General features: G+C 62.7%; 4 protein-coding genes and 1 non-coding gene across 5 annotated transcripts; 1 reads left to right on the top strand and 4 right to left on the bottom strand.

Moving 5' to 3' along the window:
- Positions 1–254: 254 nt before the first annotated feature.
- BXZ73DRAFT_92938 (CNH-domain-containing protein) lies at positions 255–5,247 on the top strand (the record flags this gene model as incomplete). The annotated part of the gene is made up of 10 exons (XM_048026531.1): positions 255–2,417; positions 2,483–2,626; positions 2,684–3,247; positions 3,300–3,467; positions 3,522–3,864; positions 3,914–4,066; positions 4,157–4,389; positions 4,468–4,687; positions 4,739–4,822; positions 4,877–5,247. The coding sequence occupies 10 exons, from the start codon at positions 255–257 to the stop codon at positions 5,245–5,247; spliced, it is 4,443 nt and encodes a 1,480-aa protein (XP_047872244.1).
- A 582-nt stretch (positions 5,248–5,829) lies between these two features.
- On the bottom strand, positions 5,830–7,043 carry BXZ73DRAFT_106889 (NAD(P)-binding protein; the record flags this gene model as incomplete). Its single annotated transcript, XM_048016761.1, has 5 exons — positions 5,830–5,940; positions 5,997–6,546; positions 6,609–6,640; positions 6,673–6,848; positions 6,911–7,043. 5 exons carry the CDS (start codon positions 7,041–7,043, stop codon positions 5,830–5,832), a joined length of 1,002 nt encoding a protein of 333 aa, XP_047872243.1.
- Positions 7,044–7,437: 394 nt separating this feature from the next.
- On the bottom strand, positions 7,438–7,515 carry BXZ73DRAFT_t192. Its single transcript has one exon. It is a non-coding gene; the product is annotated as a tRNA-Arg (tRNA).
- Positions 7,516–8,186: 671 nt separating this feature from the next.
- On the bottom strand, positions 8,187–10,401 carry BXZ73DRAFT_106888 (P-loop containing nucleoside triphosphate hydrolase protein; the record flags this gene model as incomplete). The annotated part of the gene is made up of 6 exons (XM_048016760.1): positions 8,187–9,250; positions 9,307–9,446; positions 9,504–9,608; positions 9,665–9,905; positions 9,958–9,996; positions 10,077–10,401. 6 exons carry the CDS (start codon positions 10,399–10,401, stop codon positions 8,187–8,189), a joined length of 1,914 nt encoding a protein of 637 aa, XP_047872242.1.
- Positions 10,402–11,831: 1,430 nt separating this feature from the next.
- BXZ73DRAFT_92936 (P-loop containing nucleoside triphosphate hydrolase protein) lies at positions 11,832–14,301 on the bottom strand (the record flags this gene model as incomplete). Its single annotated transcript, XM_048026530.1, has 8 exons — positions 11,832–11,962; positions 12,323–13,182; positions 13,272–13,394; positions 13,459–13,563; positions 13,611–13,789; positions 13,815–13,834; positions 13,888–13,926; positions 13,989–14,301. The coding sequence occupies 8 exons, from the start codon at positions 14,299–14,301 to the stop codon at positions 11,832–11,834; spliced, it is 1,770 nt and encodes a 589-aa protein (XP_047872241.1).
- Positions 14,302–14,976: the final 675 nt, after the last annotated feature.

The raw sequence follows: 14,976 nt of genomic DNA, 5'->3' as shown, positions 1-14,976 counted from the left end.
GCCCGTATGTCCTATGAATGGTCTGGGCACAGACGTATACCACGGACCTAATGCACCGGTTGATCACTGGATCCGCGGATTGCATGTGTTGTACACGTTCGAATTCGACTTGCAGAGGTAACGAGTGACGTCACGGTCACTCGCGTCACCCGTGGCTCGCGAGGCTCGCGCCGGCGCTAAGCGGATTGTACCACTTGCTCGTTGTCCTTGCTGCCCTCCTCGCTGCCTCGCTGCCCTCCACCTCCTAGGCCGCCATGGACCGGCCCATGGGCCCACGAAGGCCCGACAAGCGCAATGCGGCCTACGAATCCATCTTCGGCCGGCCGAGCGCAACCCACCATCAGCTCCATCCCCAAGACCCTGGCCAGTACGCCCCGGGTCCCTCCCCACTTCCGTACCAGCCGCCGCCGCCGCAACAGCAACCCTATCCTTATTATCCGCAGCACGCCTCCCCCCCGCTCGACCGCCGCACCTCCCACTCGTCTGCTCGAAACCCGTCCCTCCAGTACTCCCAACCGGCCCCCACGAACAACCGGCAGTCGTACTACTCCGCCGCCCCCTCCGTACCGCAACCCCCCGTGCCCGTCTCCCATGGCTTCCAGCAGCACTCATATGTGCAGCAGCAGCAGCAGCAGCAGCAGCAGCCACGGTACGGCTACGCCACTTCTCTTGCGCCCCCATCCATCGCAAGTCGCGCTCGCTCAATCGGCAGCTCTCCCGGGATCATCGCCCCGCTCCCGGAGGAGTCTGCGGACCCGGGACTGGAGCACTACACCCAGGCCGGGATGACGCCCGCCCAAGCCTACCTGGCGCAGGTGTCGCGGACGCAGCCGCACGCCAACGGGAGCCCGATGGCCCAGCAACAGGCCTGGAGCTCAGCAGAGCACCTGCACCATCAGCCCCAGCAGCGATTTCGGCCCGAACACTCACCCACGCCCTCTGCCCCTCTGCCCGTGCAGCACCAGAGCGGCCCGCGGGGACCCCGGCCGCAGTCCGCACAGACGCTGCCGTCGACGGCGGAGGACAAGGTGCTCGACTTCGCGCTCCCGCAAATCAGCATGCAGTTCGAGGCGGAGGACGGACGGCTGGGGCTGGACTTCAGCGAGCGGGGGAACAACGGCGGCAGCACGGCGAAGGCCACGGAGATTACCTCGACCAGCGACGATGACGACGACGACGACGACGACGGCGATCTCAGTGAGCTGCCGTACAGTAGACCGCAGCGCATGTCCACGCCGAATAGCGTGCGATCGCGCTTGTCGACATCGTCCACCAAGGGCGGCAGCGGCGACTTCACCAACTCCTCCATCCCGTTTGCGTCCTCGAGCTCCTCCCGCCCCTACCCCCTCCAGGTCGACACCGCCATGGCCGTGGCCCACGCCGCTGGCGTCAACTTGTCCCCCGCATCGTCCACTCTTGTCGAAGAACCACAAACGCAGGCGAGCAGGGCTGCTCCTAGCCACCACAGCGCAAACGGACGGAGATCTTCGGACTCTGCGAAGACCCTCCCGCCTCAGTTCCACCGCAACCGGAGCATCAACGACCGTACACAGTCCATGTCCGCTACGATGTCGCCCCACGTCCACGCTGTGATTGAAGCGGGCCGGAACGGCCGGCCTCCTGTCCCCTCCGCGCCTCCATCCGGCGGGCGCGACTCTGCAACACCTGTAGCTACTCGACCGAAACGAGGGCCTATTGTGTACCCGGCGCTGCTGTCGCGCGTCGCGGAGGCGTTCAAGACGCGCCTGCAGCTCGGCGACGGCGTCAAGGACGGGCTGACGTACAAAGACTCCTTCGACGGACGGGAAGCGGTCGACACGATCGCGTACATCATCAAGACCACAGACCGCAACCTCGCGCTGCTCCTCGGCCGGGCGCTGGACGCGCAGAAGTTCTTCCACGCGGTCACGTACGACCACCGGCTCCGCGACTCGTCGCACGACCTGTACCAGTTCCGGACGAAGCTGCCCAGCCCGTTCGTCTCGGGCGAGCTCGCGAACGTGCCCCCGGAGCACGAGGAGCTGCTCAAGGCCCTCAGCGCGACGCCGCAGCCGCTCATCGGTGGCGCGGACAGCAGCGACGACGGCGCCAAAAAGGAGTGCCCGACGCCTTCTGCGGAAGCCGAGGACGGGGATGCGGAGAAGAAGGGCGGGTCGCGTTCGGGCTCGCCTACGCCCTCGGTTACTGCCTCCCCCGTAACGCGCCCGCGCGCGGGTTCGGTGTCCTCAGACGACGTGCCGCTCCCGACGGGGGTCTTCACGCTCCTCACGGACTGCTACTCGCCGACGTGCACGCGCGACCAGCTGTGCTACTCCATCGCGTGCCCGCGGCGGCTGGAGCAGCAGGCGCGGCTGAACATGAAGCCACAGCGGGAGTTGAAGAAGCAGATCAGCAAGGAGAGCCTGGGCGAGATCGTGGTGCGTTGTTCTTCTCGTTTCATGCGCGTGTCGGGCGAAGCAAACCGGGGCGGGGCGTATGGCAGGAAGCGGGAACGCTTTGGATCCACTCCGTGCCTGCGGAAGTCGTGGCGAGCGTGTCGGACCAGGAGAAGAAGCGGCAAGAGGCGATCAACGAGGTCATCTACACGGAGCGGGACTTCGTTCGCGACATGGAGTACCTGCGAGACGTACGTTTCCCTTTTCTCTGCATTAAATCGCGTGCTCAGGCGAACGTGCGCATATAGCTCTGGATGAAGCCCTTGAGGGAATCCGACATCATCCCCGAGGAGCGTCGACAAGACTTCCTCGAGCAGGTGTTCTGGAACGTCCAAGACATCATCGCCGTGAACACGCGACTACGAGACGCGCTCAACAAGCGGCAGAAGGCCTACGCCGTCGTCGAGCAGATCGGCGACTGTCTTCTCGAGGCCGTCCCACACTTCCACCCGTTCGTGTCCTACGGCGCCCACCAGCTGTACGGCAAGTACGAGTTTGAGAAGGAGAAGAACTCGAACCCAGCTTTCGCGAAATTCGTGGAGGAAGTTGAGCGGAGGCCGGAGTCCCGCAAGCTCGAGCTCAACGGTTACCTCACGAAACCGACGACCCGTCTCGCTCGTTACCCGCTTCTGCTCGAGGCGGTCCTCAAGCACACGCCAGACGATAACCCGGACAAGGTCACGCTGCCCGAAGTTGTCAAGGTCGTGCGCGAGTTCTTGAAGGCCGTCAACGCGGAGACGGGGCGTGCGGAGAACAGGTTCAACCTCTTGCAGCTCGATCAGCAACTGGTCTTCCGTCAGGGAGAGGAAGTGGTGAGTTATACAGTGGCATCACACAGCGATGCGATACTGATTGCATTCTCAGGATTTACGATTGAAAGAGGAGGGACGTGAGCTCATTTACAAGGGCGCACTCAAGAAGCGCGGAGGCGGTCAGGGTGACAGTGGCGAGCTCATGGTTTTCCTGTTCGATCATGCGTTTCTCATGGTCAAGCCCAAGAGCAAAATCGAGCAGTACAAGGTGTATCGTCGCGTACGTATGAATATCGTTGTCCGCAACCCTCTCCGACTAACCGCTGTTCTGTAGCCAATACCCCTTGAACTTCTTCTCGTCTCTGCACCCGACGACTACGCGCTGCCCAGGTCCAATAACGCTAAACAAAGGCAGCTGGTCAAGAACTCTCCACACGCACCCGTGGTCCCCGTCAAGGATGTGAAGGGTGGATTCTCGCTCACCTTCGTCCACCTTGGCCGGAAGTACTACCATATCACACTGTGGGCGAGCACTTACGTCAGTCAACGAAAATGGGTGGAGCACATACAGAAGCAGCAGGACATGATGCGCGAACGAAGCAACATCTTTGAGACGGTCACGATCAGCGAGGGTTTCTTCGTGGGTGTCAACCGGGTCAACTGTGCGGCGCCATTTGGTATGTTGCGCGCGTTAATCCGAGGGTCCGTATCTCACGTCTCTTGCAGATGGCGGTAGGAAGGCGGTCTATGGTACTGACGACGGCGTCTATCTCTCCAATCTCATGGAGCGCAACCGAGAGCCGATCAAAGTGCTTGCTCTGAAGGACGTTGCCCAAGTGGATGTGCTCGAATATTATCAGCTTCTCATCGTCTTGTCAGGTGCGAGCTGGCGAGACTTCGACGTCTTGCTTAGCGCTAACCAGTCGACCAATAGAACGACAAGTCCTTACGTTCCCCTGGATGCGTTAGATCCCATGGATCCGCTGTCAGGGCTCAAGCGGGCCAAGAGGATAGCATCGCACATCTCGTTCTTCAAGGCCGGCGTTTGTCTCGGCCGGACCCTCGTGTGTGCCGTCAAGTCGAGTCCACTATCAAGTACGATCAAGACGCTCGAGCCCATTGATCAACACACTCGCGGGAGAAGCAAGCCGACATTCCGGAAGCGGTTGCAGGGCGGGAACGACACCCTGCAGGTGTTCAAGGCACGTAAATCTTTTGTTGATTCCCCATGTGGACGTGCGGGCGTAAGACGGAGCGCTGACCTGAACGGGGTTCTGCAGGAGTTCTATATCCCGCTCCAATCGAGCTCCATCCACTTCCTGAAGACTCGTCTGTGTGTCGGCTGCACAAACGGCTTCGAGATCGTGGATCTGGATACGCTGGATACGCAAGGCTTGTTGGACCCAGCGGACACCTCGCTGGAGTTTATCCACAAGAGGGAGAACTTGAAGCCGCTTGCCATCTACCGAATAGACAACGAGTTTCTCCTGTGTTATGACGGTAAGCTCCCTGTCTTGATGTATCGCCGCAGTCGTCTGATCATCCCCCCAGAATTCGCCTTCTATGTCAACAAGACCGGGTGGCGCTCTCGACGGGAGTTCATGGTGTATTGGGAGGGTTCGCCAACAGGCTTCGGTGCGCATGCTCGTAGCGTTCACCCCATACGGTCTCTAATTCCTCCTCCCATAGCTCTGCATTACCCTTACGTCCTCGCGTTCGAGCCCACGTTCGTCGAGATCCGTCATGTGGAGACGGGCTCGATGTCGCAGATTATTCAGGGCAACAACCTGCGGTGTCTCTTCGCTGACACACCTCCATCAACAACCAACTCCGCCAACAACCCCTACAGCTCACCTTACCAACAACAAGGATACGGCTACAACCAGTACGGACCCCCCAACGGCTCAAACGGCTACGGGAACTATCAGAACGCCTACATGCAGCGGCAGCCGCAAGGCGTCGGTCGGGACGAGATCTACATGGTATCGGACGACCAGATCATGCGCCTGCAGATGACCCAACAAGCCCGGGCTGCGCTGTACCATGGGCAGCCACAGTAGCGGCCACCCGTCGGCGAAGATGCTCCCAGTGACGGCCCCTCATGACGTGACGACTTCTCAAGCCTGACTCGACCGATCTGTTGTATATTGCACTGTCCATTACCTCCTTCTATCTACCTTTCGTTCTACTGATGACTGCACGCACGCACGCACGTCTCTGCCCCACGTCCATGTCCCCGTCTCAGTCATCCTGCTGTCCACGCACCCATCGGTCCATCACTGTTCTCTTGTATCCCGCACTGTTCCCAACCATCCGTGCGCTGTGCTGTTCATCATCATTCCTCCCCGCCGCGCACCCATGTCTCGCGTGCCGCCTCCACCCGTCTCGCCTTATCTTGATGGAGCCCATGATGTGTGTTGTGTGGATGTCCGTGTCCGTGTCCGCCTATCCATCCTCGTTTCCGTTCTCATCACCGCACCGCATATATATCCTAACCCGCATTTGTATCCTCTCCCTCTGCCCGCTGTCTTAATACTCGTAGCTAACACGATATTGGAGCATAGAGCCCACCTCGGCCGTGTGACGACTATCCAACACGAATGTGATTGAGCACATCTAATGTAAGGTACAGCAGAAGGCGGTCACTGGCTCTCGAGCTCTTTCTCGACCCAATCCCAGAGCTGCTTCGCGAGCTCTTCGTCGTTGCCGAGCTTGTTGGGGAACGGTACTTCGCGAGCCCAAGGAACGAGCCACTGCGAGAAAGACTGGCGTCAGCCCCTCCTCTCGTCAAAGCCAACCGGGCACGCACCTTCCCGTTCAGCTCGTCCGGGTCGGCGAGGTTCCCGCATAGAGCGGCGTAAGCGCACCCAGCGGAACCGGCTGCAGGAGCGGGCGCTGTCCAGGGCGGAGCGTGAGCAGACGTCGCGGATGAGTCTGGCGTGCGCGCGCGCGCGAAACCCACCATCATCTGGTTCTCGAAGCCCTCGGCGTTGATCATCAGCTCCGTGCGGACGATCCCGGGGTGGAGCGCGACGCAGACGACGTTCCGGGCCCTGTACCGGCGCGCGCCCTCGAACGCGAGGAGGACGTCGGCGAGCTTGCTCTGCGCGTAGAGCGCGTCGGTGCCGAGCGCGTCGCGCGCGGGGCCGGCGGCGAGCGCGTCGAAGCGGAGGCGGCCAAAGTACGCGGTCGCGGAGCCGAGCGCGACGACGCGCGCGCGGCCGTCCGCGGAGGCCGCCGCGCCGCGCTCGAGCGCGGGGAGGAGGAGGGTGGTGAGCAGGTGCGGGCCCATCGCGTTCGTCGCGAACATGAGGTCGTGGCCCGCGGGCGTCGTGCGCTCGCCCTGGCCGAACAGGCCGCTGTGGGGGCCGTCAGCGGGGGGCGGGCAGGAGAGAAGAGAAAGGAGAGGGGGGGCACGCACGCGTTGTTGAAGAGGACGTGGACGGCCTCCTCCTGGCGAGGACCTCGGCGGCGGCCGCGCGCACGCTCGCGAAGTCGGCGAGGTCGAGCGGGACGAAGAGGGCCTCCTTGCCGCCGGTCTCCTCCTTGAGCGCGGCGACGACGGCGCGGGCCTTGTCGGCGTTGCGGGCGAGCATGTACACCTTCGCGTTGTGCTTGAGGAGCTCCTTGACGATCTCGGCGCCGATGCCCGCGTTCCCGCCTGGACGGCGGGCGGGCGGGGTGAGCGGAGGGGACGCGTGAAGGCGGTGCGGGAGGACGCACCGGTGACGACCATGACGCGCCCAGAGAGGTCGGGGATGTTGTCGGCCGTCCACTCGGGCTTGGGGCCGAGGAAGGTGTGCTTGAGAATGAGCAGCTTTGCGGCCTGGTCAGACGCGTAGTCGAGGAGCCCCATGTGTGCGGCGGTCAGTGTAAATGAGAGGGGAAGAAGAGGAGGACGGAAGTGATGGTGGAGGCCTCGGAGACGACGACGGTCGCGCGAGGCTGATGTCGCTGCTGAAACGCTGACCGGCCTTCCGCGCTTTATAGCATGGTCGAGGATCGCGAGGCGCATCCCGACGGTGCTCACAAAGGGCGGCATTGCCTGCGGGAGTTGTGTCCACTGCTCAGAGCCGCGGTCGGGAGGATTGCAGCAGCTGACCAATCCTCGCGGATCACTGCCTACCACACAAGCGATCGGAGGACCAACGCGTCCCGCTTCCCATCAGGACATGCTTTACGAAACTAGATCTTCCACTATGCGATCTCAGACCACAGAGCCAAGAAAAAAAGACTCTGTGCATTGGCAATGACCACCGCAGGGGTCGAACCTGCAATCTCCTGATTACTCATCGTAGTCAGACGCGATGCCATTTCGCCAGGCGGCCATGTTCAATGACCTGCATGGAATTATATATAACACATAATCACGACTGTTATGACCCGTTGCGCAGCACTGCAACGGGCAGACCGCAGCAATCTCAATTCACAGACAGTCATCAGCCACACGTTTCTCATGAGGCTGGTGTGCAGAAGCTACAAGTGAGAGTGATGGCGCGCCATATTTGTACTTCTGCATCTACTTTGGGTCGCTCTCTGACTCAACTCTCATGCATTATGGCCCAAACAACGTATCCATGCTGCCCGAGCGCAGATCAGCTGGTGGGGGCGGGCTTGTATATTGAATATGTACGTGATATATTCCCACGACTAACCAGCTGATGGAGTTTGGACCCATTGAAGTTGAAGTGCTTGAAGTGCCAATTGAGAGCACCGCAGAGCTCACGCAGACAATCATAGGTAAAAAATGGTACTTTTATTATTGTCAGGAAGAAATTCGTGAAGGTATTAAGTGACGGATAACGGAGATGATGAGCAAGTTCATGGGACCTAAACATACGTTAGCAATACGAGCAGGGCGAAGAGATAGCATAGAGAACACGACACAAGCAGCAAAGCAACAGTGCGACAACAGAAAGCAAAATGTATCACGCTCGAGAGAGTGCGCGACGGCTCTATGTGGTGAAGCGTCCGAGGAACTCCTGGCGACCTTGTCATCTCACGCCGCGACCAGCTCCTCCTTGCCCAGCGAAGACGGCCCCTCCTGCGCGTCCGCCTCAGACCCCGCCACCGACGAGCCGTCGTCCGCGAGCGTCGACACGTCCGTCTGCGGCGAGCCGTTCTCCAGCCGCGTGCCCGCGCCCTCCGCCGACCGCTCGAGGACCAGGTTCGCGGCCCACGCGGCGGCCCGGTTCGCGGCCTCGTCCGGCCGCGCCTTGTTCTCGAGGAGGTACCCCTGCAGCGTCGCGACCGTGAACCGGCCGCCCTGGACGCCGCGCGCGAACGTCGCGGCGAGACGCGCGAGCTCGGCCTGCGCAAGGCGCGGGGGGCGCGCCCGCCGTTTCGGGCCCCCGTTCTCGTTGAGGGCGGGGGCCAGGGCAGAGGAGGAATGGGACTCCACCGGAAGGACAGCAGCATCAAGGAGGAGTGCGGTCTCCGTGGGGGCATCCGCGGTGTTCTTGCGGGACGGCTTCGGGGTGCGCTCGCGCTCCTCCTCGCTCCGCTCGCGCGCGTCGTCCGCGTCGGACGACAGGAGGCCGTAGAAGCGCTTGAAGAGCTCCGCGGCCTGGTGCTCGCTCGCGAGCGTGAACTCGATGTGCTTGTCGAACCGGCCCGCGCGGCGGAGGGCGACGTCGAGCGCGTGGAAGTCGTTCGTCGTCGCGAACACGATCCGGCCCTCCTGCGCGCCGATGCCGTCGAGCACGTTCAGGAGCCCGCTGAGCGACACGCGGCTCGCAGGCTGTTGCTGCGCGCTGTGCGCCGACGCCGGCGGCGGGGGCGGGAGCGCGTGTCCGGCGGCGAGCGCGGCGGCGAGCTGCTCCGGGTCATCGATGTCGCGGCGCATGCCGTGGTGGAAGATCGCGTCGATGTCCTCGATGAGCACGATGCAGTGCTCGGGGAGCTGCAGGATGGACTGCATGAGCAGGCTGTCGTCCATGCCGTAGCGCGTGAGCGGGAGGAGGTAGATGTCGAGCTCGAGCTCGCTCGCGGCCGCGTGCACGAGCGACGTCTTGCCCGAGCCCGGCGCGCCGTGCAGGAGGTAGCCGCGGCGGCGCGGGATGCCTGAAGGGGGACGTGAGCATCCCAGCGCAGATTCGGTTCGAGATGGCGGCACGGACCTATGCGCGTGTACCAGTCCTTGGTGTCCTGGCACAGGAAGTCTTCGGCGTCTTCCAGGAGCTCCTCCTTCGTGTTCTCGTCGAGGAAGATGGAGTCTATCGACCGCTTGGGCTGGGTGGACATGAGCCTCCAGAAGTCGCTGAGGGCACGGCTGCGTGAGCGGGACGGGACGGGCGCGCGGGAGGGATGAACGTACCCGTCGGAGGTGTAGATGGAGATCCTGTGCTGGCGCGAGGCGAGGTAGAGCTTCTTGGCCTCGTGGAAGAGCTCGCGAAGGGGCTCGTGGCTGAGGGCGAGCATCCTTCGCGCGCGCAGTCAGCTTCGGACCCCGGGATCGGCGCGAACTTTCCGACGCACCGGATGTGCAGCTTGCTGCTGCCGCCGACCTGCCACGGCGACTCGTTCAGCCGCGAGCGGCTCACGGTCATGTACCGGCACTTGTAGAACAGTGTGTACGTCGTGCCCACCGAGGGGAAGAACGCGGGCGTGCGGCTCTTGTTCCTCCCACGCTCCTGGTACGGGTCCATTAATCCCAGCATCACAGGCGCCTCCATCCCTGGAACGTTGCGCGTGCTGACGTCCAGCATCCGGGCGTTCACTGGGGGAAACCACGGTAAGCTGCGGCTCGGCGCGGAATGAGAACGACGTACGGAATCGTTGGTTCTTCGACAGCCAGTACTGGAGCCACACTGCGGGACGGGGAGGCGGTTGTGTCAGCCGCAGCCGCGCGTGAAGAGATGGGGCGCCACATGGATCAACAAGGACTCACATCCGCAGTCATCGTCAGCGTCGAGATTCTCGTAGACCCATATACATCCGGAGAGCCAGTCCCAGAGGTCCTGGAGCCAGCCGCGCAGGCTCTGGATGAGAACACCGACGAGGAAGATCTTGAGCCAGTCCTGGACCGCGGAGAGGTGCAGAAGAGCGAGGAGGAGGGCCGGGAGTTGGAAGGGCGACACCGACGTAGCAGCGGCGTCGATGGGCGGGGTGACGTTTTGGCTGGGAGCGACTCCGGAGAGGACATTTGAGGCGTTCAAGTCCGCGCCACTGGATTGGATCACAGAGAGGACGGATTGGAGGACGACGGCCTCCATGGTGGGGGTAGACGGGTGATGGTCGGGGAAAACGCTAGATGATCTTGGTGCAGCTTTATGAATGTGTGCGTGAGGCGGAGTGTTCTGACACAACGGGTTCCACAAATGCGCCTGGCTTTATGTGCGCGCGAGGGTGCGGAGGTGGAGAGCAGGGTGCGTGCGGCCGGACCCGAATTTCCGTTTCCGTTGTTTCGCAGGGGCCCTGCTGTGGGATGGAGTCAAGCGCATTCGAGGTGCAGTGACTCGTGTCAGTTCGGGCGGTACACTCCAAAACGGATCGGGAGGGGGACGCGGCGTTGTGGACGTCGGATGTGGACGGGTCGATCGAATAAAGGAACTGCTCGAGGGCGGAGTGCGCCTGCTGCCGCTTCGCTGCACTGCCCTTGTGCATCGTCCTTGGACACGAGAGGAGAACCACATGGGTCTGTGGACGGGGCGTGGCAGCGACCGGGACCTGCATGCGTCGTCGACGGAGCAAGGGGTGGCGCGGCGGATCGTCGCGAACGGTGGTGCCGCGCCGTGAGGGGGCGGCGCGATGCGGGCGACCACTGCGACGGGCGCATGACTGGTGTTTGCGGAGAGGGCGGCGCGGGCCTTGGCGCAGGCAGCGGCTGGCGAGGTGGTCGTCGGCTGGAAGCTGCTGGCAGTGGCACCGCCCGGCATCAGGCGACGGGCGTTGCCGGCGCCCAGCAGCTTGCTTTCTCACCACGCGGTCCCGACACCAAGTCCGCCTGGTGTTCCTCGCGGAGGACATGGGACCGACCAGCGTACGCCCACAACTCATTCGTACCGTCGCGACAGATGAAGGGCCTTGTCGTGCGCGTCGCACACAGGGATTTGTTCACACCAGGCGGCGCTCGGCGTCCACAGACAATAATACAAGTCGAATGGCACAACCGACTTCCTCATTTGTGCTCCATCCATCCATCGATCCCCTCCCTCCGTTCACCCCCGCCGAATGTCTTCCAGCCTCCGCGTTCCGAATGGGGTGTACCTGCATCGTGAGTGCTCGTCCTAGCATTCGTGATGGATTTGCACAAATTCGGACCACTGCACCGCTTTTTTTGAGCCCATACCACCTCGAGGCCCGTCCACGGCTGGACCAGAAGCACGCCAGGGATTCTCAAGAACACGGTGCTCAGGGGTTTGCGCAGAGGCGCTACAAGGGCTACATTTCCAGCGCTATGTGCCACTTGCTGGAAGCCTATTGTTCTGCTTTGTCCTCTTCACTCTCCGACCGTCTCCAGCCGCCGGCCCTGGTCCTCCTGCCCGGCTCACTTCCGTTCATGAAATGCCTAGACTAACTGCGCCTGGGACAGGCCTTCTCGGATGCACTGGCGCTCAGGGTCCGCAGGAGAAGGGCGCCGCAACACAGGAGCCGGCTCGTGCTTCTGTGTCTCACTACCAGGCGAACGAACGGGGGAAGCACCCTACTTCATCTCTCCGTCGCACGAGGCGGTCGCAGCGTCTCCGAGGCCCACATCCGACATCGAAGCGAGCCGAGGGGAAGGCACGACGCCTCGGACATTCTCCTGGTCTGACTCGCGCGCCACCCGCGCCCCTGCAATTGATTCCGGGAGGCACGCAGATGAAGCCAGAAGGAGTGTATTTTGCGTCTATTCGCCCCATGAAACCCGCGCACTGGGCCCCTGCGGGCCGGAAACAGCCCCACGCCGCCGCCTGCCCGCGACCACTGTGTGGTCGTGGGTCGTGGGCCGATCGAGCTCAGCTGGTTGCATGCCCCTTCCACGACCCGCCCACCAACCGTTAACCCCGCTTAGAACCCCGCTTCGGACGCCGCCGGAACGTCTCTGGAGCCTGAAATCCCCGCCGCCGATGCCGAGCGGTGGAGGCTGGCCGCCGCCTTGCACGCGTCCACCGCCGCTTCACGCGTCCGCCGCCACCCGCGCCACGGTCCCACCGCGCCGCCGCGCGACCCACGCCGGCACGTCCGCGACCGCCGCGCGCGGGCGCTCCTTGTACGCCATCAGGAAGCCCTGCAGCGTCGCCATCGAGAACGCGCGCGGGGGCACCGCCGCCGCGAACGCGGCCGCGAGCGCTGCGACCTCCTCGGGGGCGAGCGGGTCACCGGACGCGGACCCGTGGGGTGCGGCCTTCTCGTCCTCGGGCGACTGAGACGCGGAGGTGGGCGCGGGCGGGGCGGTGGCGGTGGGCGCGGGCGGCGGTGTGGTGTCAGGGCGTGCGGCGCTCGGGCTCTGTGCCTCGTCCGCGATGCGTTCGCGCGGTGCGGAGGAGGGGGACGGGACGGGCGTGGCGTAGAAGCGCTTGAAGAGCTCCTCGGCCTGGTACGCGCTCGCGAGCTTGAACTCGACGTGGAGGTCGAGCCGGCCAGGGCGGAGGAGCGCCGGGTCGAGCGCCGAGATGTCGTTCGTCGTCGCGAACAGGATGCGGCCCTCCTGCGCGGCGATGCCGTCGAGCGCGTTGAGCAGGCCGCTGAGGGTCACTCGGTTTACGTCCTCTTCCTTTCCGGAAGACCTCGAGGCCGGGGCGTCGGTGGGCCCGTCGCGCGGAGCGGCTTCGGGGTCAGCAATGTCGCGCTTCATGGTGCGCGTAAACGCAGCGTCGATGTCCTCGATGAGGACCACACATGATCGTGGAAGGTGCGAAGTGAGCGCTTTGAGGCTGTTGTCGTCCAGTCCCGCCACGGTGAGTGAAAGGATGTAAACATGCAGGCCGAGCTCTCCGGCGATACAGTGGATGAGCGACGTCTTGCCGGCTCCGGGCGCTCCGTAAAGGAGGTAACCGCGACGGTGGGGATGCCTGGTGTTCCGTGTCATCCAAAGTGACGGCATGTGGTTAGATGCGGCGCGTGACGGCCCGAGTGAGTGTCCGTACCTCGGTCGGCATACCACTGTTTGCTCGCCAGAAAGTCGCGTGCATCGTGGAGGACGAGTTCCATAACACCTGGGTCTAGAATGACCGAGACCAACGGACGCTTATCTTGTGTGGCGACGTGCTTCCACTCGTCGTGTCTGTGCGGCACCCGGTGAGCGCTCGTGTCGACGGAAAGCATATACAGGAAAGAGTAAGACCGACCCGTCAGAGACGTAGACATGCATCGCGCATTCATTCGCTTTTTTGTACCCTCGTCTTGCCTCGAGAAGGATGTCCCGGAGGATATCGGAACGCCAGGACAGGACGCTAACCTCAATGAGCACGCGTATGGGATGAGCGAGAAGACAACCCACCGGAGCTCAAGCATATCCTTTGGCCTCTTGTAATAGCTCGAGGCTTCTTCTTGGGAGCGGCTGACGCGGACGAAATGCCTCTTGTACCAGAACGAGTAAGTCATGTCGCGGGCGGGAACGAAAGCGATGGGCTCTTCGCCGTCCTCTTTTCTCCCAAGTCGTCCGAGCTTGGTCATATTCTAGGTTGAAAAAGCATGCGCTGACTTCGACGTTCCGTGCGTGTTCTGTGGACCTTCGGTCAGTGTGATCCTCGACCGCGATGGGGAACTGGACTGACGGAACACTTTCCGCTGAGATAGCCAATGCATGATCCAGTCTACATGCGGATCCAAACGTGAGCCGACTGAACGGAAAGAGGCCGCCCAGGAGGACACGGACCTGAGGCATCATCGTCAAATGCAAAGACGGCTGTTACCCACATGCGCTCGACAGCCTTTGTCCAGAGATCCTTGAGCGAGCGGCGGATGGTCTCAAAGAATGCGCCGATCACCAGGAGGATCAACCAATCTCGAATGGCCGCCGTGGACAGCAGCACCAGAATCGCCTCTGGGAGGCTGCCGGGCGCCTTCATCTGGGTCGGCGTTTGCCTCGTGTTGTTGGCTTCTGCGGTTGGATCGGACTGGCCTCCGGGGCGATCAGATCTCGACTGGAGCGCTGCGAGGACAGTCTGGATTATATCTGAGGTGTCCATGGTGGGGGAGGGAGGGACGATGGAAGGGATGGTCAAAGAGGCGAGTTATATATTCGCCTCACAGACCATCTGGAGAGCGCCTGGCTGCGAGTCAGGTCTACCCGACGGATCCGAGCGTCCAGCCACAATGACTGTGCGCAGAAGCGGTGAGCAACACACACACCGACCTTCGCCGAAGGTCGCGTAGGTGTTTCCCAGAAGTGCAAAGCATGCCCTAGTGTTGTAAAATTGCTAACGCGACCATGCCTCCATTGGATAAAGTGCCCGCTCAAGGAGTGCGGCGTCCACAACACATGGTCAGACCTGCTGAACATGGCCATTAGCGCGCGGTTGGCATGACGTGGGAAACAAAGGACACGAGCCACGCACCGCCCACCCGCCAAAATAGATCCAAGCAAGCGTGTGTTGGTGGGTCGGGAGGCGGGCATAGGCAAGGCGGAGGACGCCGCACAAACTCCGTGGCGAGGCTGACGTAATGCGCGAGGTCCGCGTGGCAGTGTCGCGCACGGACCTGCCCTGAATGGCTGGCCCCGCGTCCGCGATCGCGCTCCCCACTTGGCTTCACCCCGCCTCTCCCACCGCCCTCGCTGCACCATACCCGTTTCCTCATACCCCCAAAAGCTCAAGCAGCACCTTAATTCTTCTTGTCTACTCTCTCTTCCTTCCACCAGCCAT

Source organism: Epithele typhae (assembly GCF_022376455.1).
Source record: "Epithele typhae strain CBS 203.58 chromosome Unknown BXZ73scaffold_94, whole genome shotgun sequence".
Lineage (NCBI taxonomy): Eukaryota > Fungi > Basidiomycota > Agaricomycetes > Polyporales > Epitheliaceae > Epithele > Epithele typhae.
The sequence above is the reverse complement of the archived record's forward strand: the minus strand, read 5'-3'. Positions and strand labels throughout refer to the sequence as shown.